This window comes from Triticum aestivum, chromosome 2A (assembly GCF_018294505.1).
Source record: "Triticum aestivum cultivar Chinese Spring chromosome 2A, IWGSC CS RefSeq v2.1, whole genome shotgun sequence".
NCBI classification, from domain to species: Eukaryota; Viridiplantae; Streptophyta; class Magnoliopsida; order Poales; family Poaceae; genus Triticum; species Triticum aestivum.
In genome coordinates this window covers 86154868-86171262 of record NC_057797.1, presented here as the reverse complement: position 1 = coordinate 86171262, position 16395 = coordinate 86154868, and the positions used below count along the sequence as shown (strand labels likewise).

The window sequence follows — 16395 nt, the reverse complement described above, 5'->3', positions numbered from 1 at the left end:
ATTCGCCCTAGTTTTCTTATCCCGTACACCAGGGGATAGAAGATCGAGAGCTAGCATCCTCGATCTATAAACTTAGCGGGTGGAATTTCATGGGACATTCCGACAAGAGTGCGACATTAGCTTATTTTTCTTTGTTGATAGTAGATAACAACAAAAGAGGAATCACATACAAATGAACACACACATAGACCAACCAGTGGAGCATAAAGAAATTCTACCTTTACGTTCGAACCCACACTAAGAAAAAACTAATGGTTTACAAATTAAAACAATACACATAGTGGCCGCCAAAATATCCAATCAAACATGGCATAAATAAGAAACAATCGTTACCAACAAGGCAACTTGACATTTACAATAAGCAATTGGGAAAAACAACTCACTTTCAAGGACTAAACAAAATAGGATGCATGCATCAGTCGTGTTAATAATATAACTATCAAGTTGGTGTGGCAACTAAAAAAAATAGTTGGTGCGGGGTTGGAATATAACTGTCACATGAACTTTAAATTGTGGCAAGTTAACACATTTTATCGTATTTTACATTTGAGATGTACACAATAACAACAGTTTCCCCTTCTCATAGAAGCGAACCCTGGTTCTATTTTTTGCTGAGCAAGTTAAGACTTATGAACTAGTCCACTCCTAGTTGTAATTTTGAATGATAATCCACTTTATATTTTGAAATTCAGTAAGGTGTCATTAGTTTCGTAATAATGCAAACAAGCTAAGTACCAGTTTCCAAGAAAGACTAAAACTACAATGAAATTAGTTAGATTGTTAAATTTGTTCTCAGAGAGAGAGAGAGAGAGAGAGAGAGAGAGAGAGAGAGAGAGAGAGAGAGAGAGATAGAGAGAGAGAGAGAGAGAGAGAGAGAGAGAGAGAGAGAGCTGGCGGATATAGTGAGTGGTAGTAACATAACCAGCCCCACTAGATATAAACAATAAGTAGATGTTTGAAACAACTCAAGTTCAAAGACCAAACAAAAAACAAAAGAGGTTGTTGAATCAGTCATGTTAATCACTATCAAGTTAGTGTGGGCCCACCTATAGCAAATTAGCACGTTTTATTGTATCCCGCATCTATTATAAGACATACAGGCATACGCCAATGACAGTTCCACTTCTCATCAAAGTCAGCCAAAGCCTGGCATGTCATGGATGTTTGCAAGTGTCACTTTCCTTTACTATTAGTTCAGTGTAATTTTTTTATCTCTGACGAGCCGCATACAATCGGACAAACAAAAAGCCTAGTATGATTCTCAATATAATTTTATTTCTTATTTGGCCGTTCTGCGTTGAGTTGTCTACCCATGTACTGGCTCTTATTTCCCTTGATATTACTCAAATTTAACATGCCCTTTGGGTGTCTTTATTCCAAAAAAAAGGTAGCCTGTTTTTTTTTTCTCTTGCTGAGCAAGTCGACTTTTGAAATAGTCCACTTGTGTAAATTTCCATGACACCTCACTTTCGTATACTTCTAATTTTTTGATAAGATGTCACTAGTTACGTAATAATGCGAAAAGCTACTTTTTTTTCCAAAAGGGGTGACATTTGTGTTAATCAAAGAGAGAATTTTCCTGCTTAGTCAATAGTCATGTATCACAGTCTGCAAGGCTAATTTTCTTAAGTAAATAAGAGTGCCAAGTTGATGAGTTAGTTAGTAAGAAAATGTACATTTAAATTCGTCAAAGAAACGCCCACTAAACAAACATTTGGTTGACTGGAAAATCATCATAATATATGCCTTTTTAATTAATAACCTTCCCTTTGCCTTGTTTAGCTCGGTATGCCTGCTTTATATAGCGTCTGGAGACCAAGCATGGAAGCCCCAACTGACAAGCAGCAAGCAACCAAGTATGAGAACACCTCATGGAGCGCTCCTCTTGCTCTTCATTGTGGCGTGCCTCCGCGGTGCTTACTCCGGCGGCGGCTGGAGCCGCTTCACCTCCATAATCAGCTTTGGGGACGAGGACGTGGGCATAGCCCAGTGGTTGGGGGCGCATGATTGTAAACCCAACGACCAGAGTTCGATCCACGTCGGGGACGAATTTCTGGAATTCTCATGAGGGATGCTTCTTCTATATCAATAAACCGTGGGTGCTAGTGCCCATGGAGTTTCATTTTTAAGAGGACGTGGGCTTAGCCCAGTGGTTGGGGGCGCATGATTGTAAACCCAACGACCAGAGTTCGATCCACGTCGGGGACGAATTTCTGGAATTCTCATGAGGGATGCTTCTTCTATATCAATAAACCGTGGGTGCTAGTGCCCATGGAGTTTCATTTTTTTTTTCATAATCAGCTTTGGGGACTCCTACGCCGACACGGGTAACTTGATCATGTGGGCTGATCCCGTCCTTCCGGGTCTACTACTCAAGAACCTCCCCTACGGCGAGACCTTCTTCGGCCACCCCACCGGGCGTGCCACCGACGGCCGCCTGGTGCTGGACTTCATCGGTAACTACAAATGCACTGCCAGACTTTGTCAACTACTCCTGTCTACAAGTCAATCTTTTGCTGATTCTGACCAATAAACTTCATTGTTCAGCCGAGGCTTTGGGTCTGCCTTCTATGCCGCCGTACCTCGCCAGGGGAAGCAACTTCTCCGCCGGAGTGAACTTCGCCGTGGTAGGAGCGCCGGCTCTGAACTTGACGTACCTGCAGGGACTGAACTTGACAGTGAATCCTCCTATTAACAGCTCCCTCCACGACCAGCTCGTGTGGTTCCAGAAACTCAAGCCTTCGCTCTGCAATGGTAGGTGATCTTCACAAAGGAAAGTGATTACGCCTATGTAATTTACCTCCTCATGCATACATGGATGCCGTGTGCAGGACAAGGTACTGACTGCTTTGGGAGCTCCCTGTTTGTCATGGGAGAGTTTGGAGGAAATGACTACATAAGCTTCCTTCTGTCCAACAGAACCGTTGAACAAGCCAGACCTTATGTTCCTCAAATTGTCGACAGCATTTCCAGAGGCCTAGAGGTACTATGTTCCCTTTTGACTTTTTGTATTCTCCAACTTTATCTTATAGACATATATATACTGGTTGTATGATTGCATCACGCCGGCCGTTAACATATCCAAATCATTTTGAAATTTTGTTCTTGATTATGTGGCTAAGATCGATGGACTATTGACTTCTTCTTACAATATTAAAGTATATCTAGTGATGAGTCTAATGAAAAACTAACATGATGTTGTAGATATTGGTGTATTTTTGTATGGACTTGGTCGGACTTAAAGATGTTTAATTTAGCACGGATCTAAACCTTCAAGTACTATTTTGAAACGGAGGGAATATTTGCTACGATGTGTATTCTAAATCATTTGGATCCAAGCACTGCATTCGTCAATATATATAAACCGAGACTTTGACAATCCTCTGTAGAGACTAGTTCAACATGGCGCCAAGTACATCGTTGTGGCAGACATCTTCCCGATTGGCTGCCTACCAGCAGCGCTCACAAAGCTCGCTAGCCCAAACAAGGTGGAGTATGATCGGCACGGATGCCTGAAGAGTGTTAACAGGTTGGGCCGCTACCACAACTCTCTCCTTCGTCAACAGATCAAGATGCTCCGGTACAAGTACCCACATACTAAGATCATTGCCGCCGAATACTACAAACCCTTCCTTGCATTTTTAGATATGCCGGGAGATTTTGGTGAGCTAGTCATTTATGATAAATTTTAGTCTTCTACAGTTCAAAATTAAAGTAGCACCATAAGAACAAATATGTAACCTTTTAATCTCCTCATGGCATATTGCAGGACTGAATAGCAGCACAACCCTCCTCACCTGTTGTGGTGCAGGAGGCCCTCCTTATAACTACGACTTCAACGCAGGGTGCGGCCTGCCGGATGTGAAGGCGTGTGCAGATACATCTCAGGCGCTTCAGTGGGATGGTTTCCACCTCACGGAATCCGCCTACAGAGCCATTGCTGATGGATGGCTCCATGGCCCATACGCGGATCCACCGATATTGCACATTGCACGCTAGTACACCCATAGTGTGTCTCTTATTCGCCTAAAACGGCATGTGTACTAGAGTTAAAAATTCAGATCCGCGGGCATGGGTAAATTTCTGTCTATGTATGTATCTGGCTTGAAGCAATCATCCATTTAACTAAACTAGCAGGGAAATCTGTGTGTTTGTGTGGTTAAACTTAATACATATTTTTCTACATGTTGTTTTCTATTTTTCCCGCACTCACTGATACAAAATTTCAACAACATTATTTTCTATGCGAATATGCTCATATAAAATTATATAGAATATAATAATGTTGAAAAAAGTAGTGACAAATATAAGTATATTATTTTCACTTAAAACAACATAAACTTTATATATTAAGAAAATCTCTCCCTCTCTCTCTCTCTCTCTCTCTCTCCGTTTTTTAAAACAAAACCTATAAATTTTGTTTAAAGTCAAATGGTGCCAAGTTTGAACAAGTTTATAGAAAAACTATCAATAAATATGATACCAGGTTAATATAATGAGAAACATATATAATATATATTTAGTACTCCCTTTGTCCCGTAATTTAAAGACAAGATTTTCTATCAATAAATATGATACCAAGTTAATAGTTCGCATTGCTTTTCATGAAAGCCAAACTTTACAAACCTTGACCAAGTTTAAAGACAAGATTTTCTATATATAAAATACCAAACATATACAATTTAAGTATATTTCATGATGAATCTAACGGTAGTAATTTGGTATTCTAGATGTTAATAAATATTTATCTAACCTTGACCAAAGTTTACAAGGTTTGATTTTAAGAAAAATAAAATCTAATACACACTATGTATTGGGACGGAGAGAGTATTTTAGTTGTTGAAGGTTTTTCCTACAAACATGGTCAAACTATCCACCGGTTGACTTTAAAAAATAACAGGCCTTCTTTAATTTCAAGATGGACGGAGAATCTCACTTGCCCTTCTATCACAACATAGTTATAATAATAAATGAGACCAAGTCACATGATTGAGGAGTAGATATATAGTCAGTCATCATCTGGGTTCAGGACTTCAGGCCCATTTGAATTTAAACTAGTAGATCGCCAGGGAATCTCCTTTGTATTGACTAGAAAGAGAATGTTCCCTCAAAAAAATAATAGAAAGAAAAGGTGATTATCAAATTGTCATACTTATACCATTTGATTAATTAAAATTATTATTCAGTTGTCGGTTCTAACTAGCAATAATTTTGCTTGTAATACACCTATACAATATTATATTTATGTATATAATTGCAATGCAAATATAATAGTATCGGAGGAAAATCCCTGTATTTTTTGATACATTTCTAGTCAAAACTTTAAAACCCTGACTACATGCTTAACCATATGTGCCTTATATTTCCAGATCAAGTGACTTAGTTTTTAAAAATATATTTTTCATTTATTCGGTTGATACGAATTACATATATTTCTTTTGATAATTTGCCTTATATTTCCGTATGACATGAATACGATGGCTTTTGTTGATTAGTTGATGATATCCACAACACAATCTTAACGCAATCAAGGCGGGTCCAGGATGCCACCAAGATCGCCACAAGAGGAACCCTGACGGTTGAGGAACCAGCCAACCAATCTTCGCCGGAGTTCCACCGGCAATTCCTCGACGGCTCCCCCGGCCGGCAAACCACCTCCAGCTCCGATCCTGTCAAGATGCTCGCGTACCCGGTGCTGATTCACCTCGACCGCGTCTACGACTACACCGTGCAGCCGGCCTCAAGTGACGAGAATCTTCGCAGCTACAACAGCAACATCAGCGGGCTACCCTCGGAGTCTTCGTCGACGCAAGATCGCTGCATCAAGTGGCACTACCGCTGGAACCTGTACTATGAAGATGGCACCTTCCCTCCTCGCCGAGGCCCCGTCCACTCACGCCTCAGCTTTGGTGGTGGTGGAGGCTTCGATGATCCCTCTGGTGGCGCCGCCGCTGATCCAAACCACCGGAGACACATCGGACGAGACGGTGGCCATAGGAAGAGGGGTGGCGTCGATGGAGGAAGCAGCAGCTCTGCCATGCATGGCCGCAACGGAGATCCACAGATTTTCCGACGCCGTCAAGCTACCGTCTTTGAAGCTAACGGAGGCACAAGTAGTGGCTCTGAACCCGCTACTGCTGCGAAGCCGGTGGAGATTCGAATATGTGATAAAGATGCTGAGGATCAACTGGCTTTGGTTGGCCCCAATCCACCAATAAAAGCACCGCTGACCAAGGTCCTTGCTGACAACCCGACAGAGGAAACCTTGGCACTCGACCTAGTGCTTTCGGAAGTTCACCAGCGGCCAGCTTCCTTCCTCATGTCTCCTGGCGAGCTGCAGGCTGAAGGTGGGCAAGGCGTGCAGATTATGGGCGAGATGCGGTCTGAGGACAAGCTGTGCATGCAGGATGCGGACCCCCTGTCGCCTCCCTTGCATGCGCCGCTGCATGGCAAGGATGTTGTGGATGTGGCCCCCACGGGCACGCTCTCAGCGTTGGGGCCACCCTCGGTATGGCCGAGCGAGAGGGCGACCCACCTACTCTCTTGCTCGGCCCGAGCGACGACGGCCCCAGGATGGGCCTGTTAACCGGCCCAATGCTAGATCTGGCCACGCCCTTGAGGGGCCCCTCTCCAAGACACCAGGCCCAGGACGCCACCCCGCTTGGGCCTCTCTCTAGCCTGCCTTCCAGCTCGGTTGGTGACCAAGACAGCAGTAGCAACATCCAGATCGAGACCTTCCTCAACAACTGCTCTGCCCCAATCCCGGCTCCGCTCCTCCCATCCCCCGTTCCACTGCTGCACAAGCCACATGTCTCCGACCGCCCCCCGGCGACAGGGAGCACAAGATCCAGTGGAAGGCTAGCTGCTAAGCCAACCAGGCAGCTTTCCTCCATGGATAAAGCGTTGCACGTCCTGAAGAAGAAGGAGGTGATCGCTGCGGCCACTGACACCGAAGAGGATGTGATGGACAAGCTCAAGAACATTTGCAAGAAACCCCTCCCCTCGGGCTTCATTACGGCTGTCTCCTCCCTGATTTCCGCCTCCGGTCCGCCTCAGGGCGGCGCTCCGAGGGTGCCCAGACTGCCAGGGATTGAGTCGGCCTGACAGTCGTTCCTTGATGTTGTACTGCTGTTCTATACTATTTTCCAATGTTAGTCTGCTTCTTCAGCTCTATTTAGTTGTTCTACTTGCTACTTGTAGCTGTTACCAGTTTACCTGCTGGCCGGGACTGGGTCCAATCTGTTCTAGAGTTGGACATGGCTGTGTTTTTTAGTTTGTGCCCCTGTACTAGGGAATTCCTCTCAATTGTCGACTGTTTCCCTCAGTTTTCTTTATGGAGTACAACATACTAAATTGGAATGTGCGCGGTCTCCACAACCCTGCTAAGCGAAGAGCTATCCTCATGTTCCTCGCTGAGCACCAATGCAACATCATCTGTCTTCAGGAAGTAAAAATGCAGACCATCTCAGCAGCTTTCATTGTCGAAACACTGGGGGTCCATTTCTGTGACAACTTTATTTACAAACCAGCTAATGGCTCTAGAGGGGGAATCCTGATTGCCTGCTCGGCTGACATTGCAATCACTCATGACCCCCTTGCTGATGGGCCTAACTCCATTACTGGGCAGATTATGGACAGGAGCAACAATGACAGATGGACCATCTCAGCTGTGTACGGACCCCAAGATGATGCGGCCAAGGTCCTTTTCATTGATGAACTCAAGGGACTCAAGAAGTTTGCTCTACCATGCTGGATGGTCCTTGGAGATTTTAACCTGATCAAGAAAGCCGAGGACGAAAATAATGGGAACATAAACCCGCAGATGATGGGAAGGTTCAAGAGTGTTGTTGATGAGCTGGAGCTAATTGATTACCCTCTCCTGGGCAGAAAATAAACTTGGTCCAATGAGCGTGACATTGTCACCCTGACTAAGATCGACAGGATCTTGGTCTCCAAAGATTGGGACCTTAAATTCCCAAATTACCAGCTCACCCCTGCATCCTCTTCAATCTCTGATCATTGCCCCCTTCTACTAAAGCCAATGCATCACGCCACTTCAAAGGGTTCCGATTTGAATCCTATTGGCTGAAAAAGACGATTTTGTGGATACTGTTAATAAGGCTTGGGCGAAGCCAGTTGTTTCATCTGACGCAATTAGGGTCCTTCATACAAGACTGTCAAGAACTGCAAGGGCTCTGAAGAAGTGGGATAGAATGGAGACCAAGAGAGCAAGGGCTCTCTACAATGTGGCCACTGAGCTGATTTTCCTTTTAGACCTGGCACAAGAGGAGAGTCAGTTAACTGATGAAGAAAACACTCTTAGAAAGATGCTCAAGCTAAAGCTTCTGGGGTTTGCTGCTGTGGAAAGAATGCGGTGGCGCCAGCGCTCACGGTTAACAAGGATCCGTGTTGGAAACGCCAATACTAAGCTCTTTCATCTACGGGCAAATGGGAGGAGGAGGAAGAATCACATACCTACCCTTCAGGGGCCTTCCGGCATGGTCCACGAGCACACTGAGAAGGCCAAAATTCTGCTTGATCACTTCAAGTCGCTAATGGGGAAGGCACAACATCGCAGCCACGCAATAAACGGAACTTTTTGGAAATGCCCATACTCAACCTCCAGCACCTTGAGGGCAGCTTCACTATGGATGAGCTTAAAACTGCAGTTTTTGAGATGCACGCCGAAAAAGCTCCAGGTCCTGATGGTTTTATTGGTGGCTTCTTCAAAAAATGTTGGAGCATAACTAAAGATGATCTGTTGATGGCCATAAACCAGCTCCATAGCCTTCGAGGAGATAATTGGCACCTTCTGAACACGGCACACATCGTGCTTGCCGAAGAAGGACGGCGCTGCACTCGCGTCCGAGTTCAGGCCAATCAGTCTGATGCACAGCATTGGGAAGATCACTTGTAAAATTCTGGCAAATCGTCTCGCCCCGGAGCTCCCAAAAATGATTTCTGCCAGCCAGAGTGCCTTCATCAAGGGCCGTAGTATCCAGGACAACTTCCTATATGTGCAGAATGCAATAAAGGAAGCTCACTCCAAAAGGCTTCCACTAGTATTCCTAAAATTGGATATTGCCAAAGCGTTCGACTCGGTGCATTGGGGATATTTGTTTGATGTCATGAGAGGATTTGGGTTTGGCCAACGCTGGATGGATCTGATGGCGATCATGCTGTCCTCCTCCTCCTCTCGTGTCATGCTCAACGGAAGCCCCGGAGATCCATTCTACCATCACCAGGGGTTGAGGCAAGGCAATCCACTCTCCCCCATGTTGTTCATACTTGCTATGGAGCCGCTGCAGCGTATGTTCTCGAAATCCATAGATATTGGAATTTTATCACCCATAAGGCAAAAATCAGTGGGGATTAGGACCAGCCTATATGCCGATGACGCTGCCCTGTTCATAAACCCCATTAGAAGAGAAGTTGAAGCCGCGCAGAAGATCCTGATAAGGTTTGGGGAGATCTCAGGTTTAATGATCAATCTTGGCAAGTGTGTTGCATACAAAATAAGATGCACAGACCCTGAGAACGCAGAGATTCTAATGGAGTTTGGAGGTGCTGAAGGAAACCTACCCTATCGATACCTGGGTTTGCCCCTAAACACTAGGAAGCCAAGAAGGGCTGAAATTCAGCCGATTCTGGACAAAGCCAGTGCAAGAATTAAACCATGGAAGGGCAAACTCATGAATAGAGCAGGGAGGTTGGATTTGGTAAACTCTGTTTTGACGGCCATCGCAACCTATTACCTGACTTGCTTTGCTGCGGACAAGTGGGCAGTTAAAAAACTGGACAAGAGTAGAAGAAATTTTCTCTGGGCTGGAGAAGAGGAGGCACATGGAGGAAAATGTATGGTCAACTGGAAACAATGTTGTTCGCCAAAAAAAACTTGGAGGCCTAGGGATCAAAGACATTGCCCTCTTTAGCAGATCGCTACGTCTTCGGTGGCTTTGGTATGAGTGGGACTCACTGCAACGTCCATGGAAAGGAACTCCAGTACCATGTGACCAAATAGATAGAAAACTCTTTGCGGCTTGCACAGAGATTACCATTGGTAATGGACAAACTGCACTTTTTTGGCATGATAGATGGCTGCAGGGTAATGCCCCGAAAGATATTGCACCAGAGCTCTTCTCATTGGCCTGGAGAAAAAAATTTGAAGGTGGCTGAGGCTCTTGCTGGGGAAAGATGGATGCGCGGAATCCAAAGAATGTCAACAGAGACCCAAATCTTACAGTTCATAAAGCTTTGTGAATTGATGCAGACAATACAACTTTCAACCTCCCATGACTCAATAGTCTGGAAGCGCTCCAACAATGGAAACTACACTGCTAAATCTGCTTATGAAGTTCAATTCATTGGCCGAATCCCACAACAGCAGCTAGAAGTGGTTTGGAAGGCAAAGACCGAAGGGAAAGTTAAATTCTACATTTGGCTCCTGCTTCAAAACAGAAATTGGACAACAGAAAGGCTTGCACGCCGATAGTGGCCTCATAATCCTATCTGCCCCCTCTGCGACCAAGCACCGGAAACTGCGCTACACCTCCTTCTCCGTTGTCCGTATGCCAAGGAACTTTGGTTCTCTGCTAGAAGTATTCACCAGCGCATGGCTGATATTGCTCTTACTGCAACCTCCATCAATATGTGGTGGCGCAAGCTGAATTCAGTTGGGCCCAAGGAAATCAAGAGAACCCAGGTTAGGTTTGCGATGTATATGGCCTGGAACTTATGGAAGGAACGAAATCGCCGTGTCTTCCAGGCCACTAGTACACAACCTCCAGTTTTGTTGCAAATGGTTAAAGATGATGTCGGCCTCTTGGAGGAGGCCTTTCGGGAATAATCCCATGTAATCCTTGGGGCTGATCTGCCCCTGTCTGATCACTCCCATGTACATTTGTTTCTCTCCTCTATAATGCAATGGCAGAGCTCCTGCCCTTTCGGGTCAAAAAACTTCTGTGAGCTGTGCATTCTTATTCTAATACTACAACAAACCTGATGGCAAACATGTAAGGATCGTTTTCACGTCTGGTCGTACGTTAGAACTAGGATCCACTAGATAATTAGTGCATGAGATTATTTAGCCTAATGTGTCTGAATGTTGTAGCCTCTTGGCCTCTTGTTTTAGTACTAGCGGCGAAGAAGCATGGCGCACGCCGCGCCCATGACTGATTCCATCTGTTATTTTCCAAAATAAGCAGGAAAACAACATGTATTACTCCAGAAAATAAAATAAAAAGAAGAACACACTAACTGATTTAACAAATTAAGTAAACCGGCTGGCCTATTAATATTTTTCATAAGCACATATTTTCCCCCTTCGTAAGAAAAAAATGTGATGGACGCTGTAGCATTATGCATTTGGATTCAATCTCATATGGCCTATTTGATCAACAGTGAGATCGAACGGGATTGTTACCAATGCGTAGACCCTATAGTAGGTAAATATTTCTTGTCCAGTTTGTGCATCTTTTTCACCTACATTTCATATCCAGATCCTACTCGGCACTCTTTCATTCTCTCTCAACCATGGATTTATTTAATAAAAAATCAAATTTAAAATTTTGTAGGTAGTTTAAACCCCAAAACTGTCATCGCGTAAAAATGAATAGTAATTGGTGGAGAGCTTATTTTAACGCAATATCTGTGAATGGCTAATCTGGTAATAGGACGTTCAACCAAATGCGGGTGCATATTCAGTCGTGTTAATGATATTACTATCAAGTTGGTGTGGGGTGGTATATAATAGTCACATGAATGACAAATTGTGGCAAATTAACACATTTCATCATATTTTGCATTCAAGGTGTACACAATAACGACAATTTCCTCTTTTCGCACAACTCAACCCTGCTTCTATTTCTTGCTGAGCAAGTCAGACTTATGAACTAGTCTACTCCCTAGTTGTAATTTTCAATGGTATTCCACTTTCTAGGTTTTGATTTTCATCAAGGTGTCATTAATTAGCAACGTAATAAAGCAAAAAATGCTACCCATTTTCAAGGAAGACCAAAACTACAGTGGAATTATTTAATTGTTAAATTTGTTGTCAGAGAGAGAGAGAGAGAGAGAGAGGGAGGGAGGGAGGGAGGGAGAAGGCCTGCATAGTTTTAGTGTGGGCCGGAATATAAGTTGTTCCTCACAAAGCAAAATTTATTCTAAAGAAAAGCATAGAAAATGATCACGTTTTATCGTACAAGTGTACGCCACACAATTCCTCTTTGCGTCAAAGTCGCCCTGCTTTTTTTTTGCTGAGAAAGTCACTCCCCGAAAGGGTCCACTTCCTAGTTGTAAATTTCCATGATACTTCACTTTGTAGTTCTAACTGTTGATAAGATGTCACTGGTTACGTAGTAATGCAAAAAGCTACTCGAAAAGGGGCCAAAACTACAATGAAATCATTTGAACTGTTACATTTGTTCTAGTCGTAAAGAGAATTTGGGTGCATAGTCACTACTCAAATCTCACAATCTACAACTCATATTTTCTTAAATAGTAAGTGCCAACTTGATGAGTCAGTTAGTAAGAAGATATACCTGTACATTCGTAGAAAATGCCCACCAAACACACATTTGGTTGACTGGAAAATCATCATATTTTATGTGCATTATAATTAACCTTATCCTTGCCTTGTCAAGCACGGTATGCTTGCTTATATATAGCATTTGGAGACCAAAGCATGGAAGCCCCAACTGACAAGTAGGAAGCAGCGCAAGCAACCAAGTATGAGTCCACCTCACGCAGCGCTCCTCTTGCTCTTCATCCTAGCGTACTTCCGCGGTGCCTACTCCAGTGGCAGCCGGAGCCGTTTCACATCCATAATCAGCTTCGGTGACTCCTTCGCCGACACCGGTAATTTGGTCATGTGGGCTGATCCCGTCCTTCCGGGTCTAGTACTCAAGAACCTCCCCTACAGCGAGACCTTCTTCGGCCACCCCACCGGACGTGCCACCGACGGCCGCCTTGTGCTGGACTTCATCGGTAACCAGAAATGCACTACCAAACTTGTTCAACTACTGTTTGCAAAGTACCCCGCAAAAAAAAAACTACTGTTTGCAACAACAAAAAAACTTGTTCAACTACTGTTAATCTTGCTGCCTAAAAGGAGAAAGAGAGGGAGATAGACTACATACTAAGAATACTAGGTCCGTAAGGGATTCATTTTTCTGGTTTTTTTGAACTTTGTTTTACCACGGTTGTTGGGGCGACACGTGTCCAGCAGTTTTCCTGGGTGCAGTAAAAAAATATTGGGTGGATGGTTTTAGCATGTTTGATTTGACGTGGTGGTTGCCAGAGTCACATGACCTTGTCTATTAACGCGTGTGCAGGAGATTCTACCAGAGAGTTCCTCTATACTTTTTTACTTGCCTTTTCATATTACGTGGCAGTTGCCGATTTACTAGGCCCGTAAGAGATTCATTTTTCTGGTTTTTTTGAACTTTGTTTTACCATGGTTGTTGGGGCGACACGTGTCCAGCAGTTTTCCTGGGTGCAGTAAAAAAAATATTGGGTGGATGGTTTTAGCAAGTTTGATTTGACGTGGTGGTTGCCAGAGTCACATGACCTTGTCTATTAACGCGTGTGCAGGAGATTCTACCAAAGAGTTCCTCTATATTTTTTTACTTGCCTTTTCATATTACGTAGCAGTTGCCGATTTACTAGGCCCGTAAGAGATTCATTTTTTTGGTTTTTTTGAACTTTTTTTACCACGGTTGTTGGGGCGACACGTGTCCAGCAGTTTTCCTGGGTGTAGTAAAAAAATATTGGGTGGATGGTTTTAGCATGTTTGATTTGACGTGGTGGTTGCCAGAGTCACATGACCTTGTCTATTAACGCGTGTGCAGGAGATTCTACCAGAGAGTTCCTCTATATTTTTTTACTTGCCTTTTCATATTACGTGGCAGTTGCCGATTTACTAGGCCCGTAAGAGATTCATTTTTCTGGTTTTTTTGAACTTTTTTTACCACGGTTGTTGGGGCGACACGTGTCCAGCAGTTTTCCTGGGTGTAGTAAAAAAATATTGGGTGGATGGTTTTAGCATGTTTGATTTGACGTGGTGGTTGCCAGAGTCACATGACCTTGTCTATTGACGCATGTGCAGGAGATTCTACCAGAGAGTTCCTCTATATTTTTTTACTTGCCTTTTCATATTACGTGGCAGTTGCTGATTTACACGGGTGGATCAAGGCGACTAGAGTTGTCTCTCTAGACCTCTCCAGAGGCATCCCATCAAAACCGCTTCGCCGCTGTAGACGACTATAAAATGCCCTCGTGCATCTCCCAGCACATCGCAGCTCCCACAACCATCCTTCCCGTTCTCTCTGCCAGGCCCGACTACCGGCATCCAAATCCTCTCCGAGCGACGGCTTCCCATCTTCCCTCCCCGGGCCGAGGTGGTGGCGCACGCAGCCATCACACCTCCTTCCGCTTCAGTTGCACCACCCCCCTCTTCACATACACCCTGTCCTAGCCGGCTGCACAAGGGAGGCGACCGGGCACCTCGTAGAGGAAGACGAGGCGGGCGACCACCAGGGCAGCCAACCCATGGTGATGGATGGCGGAGAGGGACTATGGTGACGCCACTCGGCAAAGAGGTCGCGATGGGAGGGGCGTTTGTGGTGGTCGGTCGCGGACGGCATGGTCATGGAACGGCGACTGGGCAGAGGAGCGGCGGCGGCACCAGGCGGTGGAAGTTCGCGGGGAGGAGACGACCGCGTCAAGTTGGTGCTCGCCAGCATTCTCACCGATGGGTTGCCGTCCCACCCATCACCACGCAAGAGCGGTCCGCTGCGCCCGTGAAGCCAAGACTGAGAGTGTGCAGCGCCGTCCTGGGCACATCCCGGCGAGCGCCGCCCCAGCAAGCTGCATCACCGCCAAGCATCCCCCGTGCCCTGAGTGACGATGTTTCACCTGATGTTTCTCCCCACGGCAGCGCAGAAGGGAACCAACGCGTCGTCTGCCAGTACGGGCGAGCGAGAGGATGATGCTGAGTTGCTGACGGATCTGCTCCTCTTTTTTCTGGGGTTGCTCTCAGTTTGGTCCTAGGCGGTGGCCTGCAGTGCCAGGCCGCCAGCTTCCAACTTGGCGGCGGCGGTGGACGAGCCCACGGCCTGCTGTCCTCCGGAGGCGAGCCAACAGCGAGCTGCGACTCCTCCTCTGTCACTCATGCGGCAAGCAGCGAGCTAGCAACTCTAAGGCGGTAGCTCTCCAGTTGGTCGTCACTTTGTTGGCAGAAGCAACACCACTAAGGTATGCTCCTCTTTTTGTTCTTTTTGACATCCACTGTTCAAATCTACACACACCAAGATTATTGCCAGCTTAGATGATAGTTTGTATTTTCTAGACTTCTATTTTTACTGATCTAAGGGAAAAAAACATGTGGGAGTTTTTTTTGCTCTTTGTTGTGATATGTCGTTGCAGAAAGGTTTTGTTTTACAAGGAGGTGAACTGTCATTGCTTAAAAGTTCAGATCAGAAGGTGGGTGGATATAGTACAGAAAATTGTATACCTAACTGATTATTAGTCTAAACGGAAGGTTTACCACGTATGTGTGCAAGTCTGTGGGGAGGACATGGATTTTGAGATCCAGCTCCTGCCCGCACGTGCAAGAAATTCATGACCTACATCTCTAATATAGCATGGTAAATCGTTTTTATTCTTGATCTATCCATTACGTTGTGTTCCATTTCCTTGTAGGAATTCTGGTTTAATTTCACATGCTGTTCAAACACATAAGCACTTGATGTGCATTACTGACATACTGAGGAAATGCTACAGCTTGATGTCTATGTAAATTTAGAACTTTAGTTCCGACGACATGTGTCTTCTGGAGTATATTGGCTTCCAGTACAACTTTACGTGCAATGCAATTTGGCAAAAACAGATGAGAAATTCCTTCTTATTCCAGAACCACTTAAATTTCACCCATACCTATTTCCCCATTTGATCTTTGTAGGAGATATTGGCACAATGACTATATTTTTAGCAGTATTGTTTGTATTTTCTTTTGCAGGAAATGCTTTAGGAATTGGACTGTAGCAGTTTGGTCTCTTGAGCTCATAAGATCTGTTCTTACCAACAGAGCTACTTACAAACGTACCGGTCATTAATTACCAACTAATGGTTGCATAATCTGACTGCTTTCTCTCCTATGGATCATGCTGACAGTTGAGTATCCACTGATTCCTAAATGCTTGACCTGGCTATACATCTCCTTTTGTAAATCATTCTAGCCCCTGATTACGAACTAGGCAAATTTTAACATGCTCCCTTTTACCCTAGCTTTTTACATGTCAGGTAAGAATGTCAGGTAAGAAGGTAAGAGTTAATTAGACCACCTATTAATGAGATCAACGGCTCAGATCTATTATATGCTCTTACCTCTCATGTGAA

At 44.7% G+C, this 16395-nt stretch overlaps 1 protein-coding gene across 1 annotated transcript; it reads left to right on the top strand.

The window, feature by feature from the left end:
* The first annotated feature begins 1858 nt into the window (after positions 1 to 1858).
* On the top strand, positions 1859 to 3999 carry LOC123184850 (GDSL esterase/lipase At1g28600-like). Its single transcript, XM_044596895.1, has 6 exons — positions 1859 to 1950; positions 2293 to 2456; positions 2548 to 2754; positions 2832 to 2983; positions 3390 to 3663; positions 3770 to 3999. Exons 1-6 carry the CDS (start codon positions 1859 to 1861, stop codon positions 3997 to 3999), a joined length of 1119 nt encoding a protein of 372 aa, XP_044452830.1.
* The last annotated feature ends 12396 nt before the right edge of the window (positions 4000 to 16395 follow it).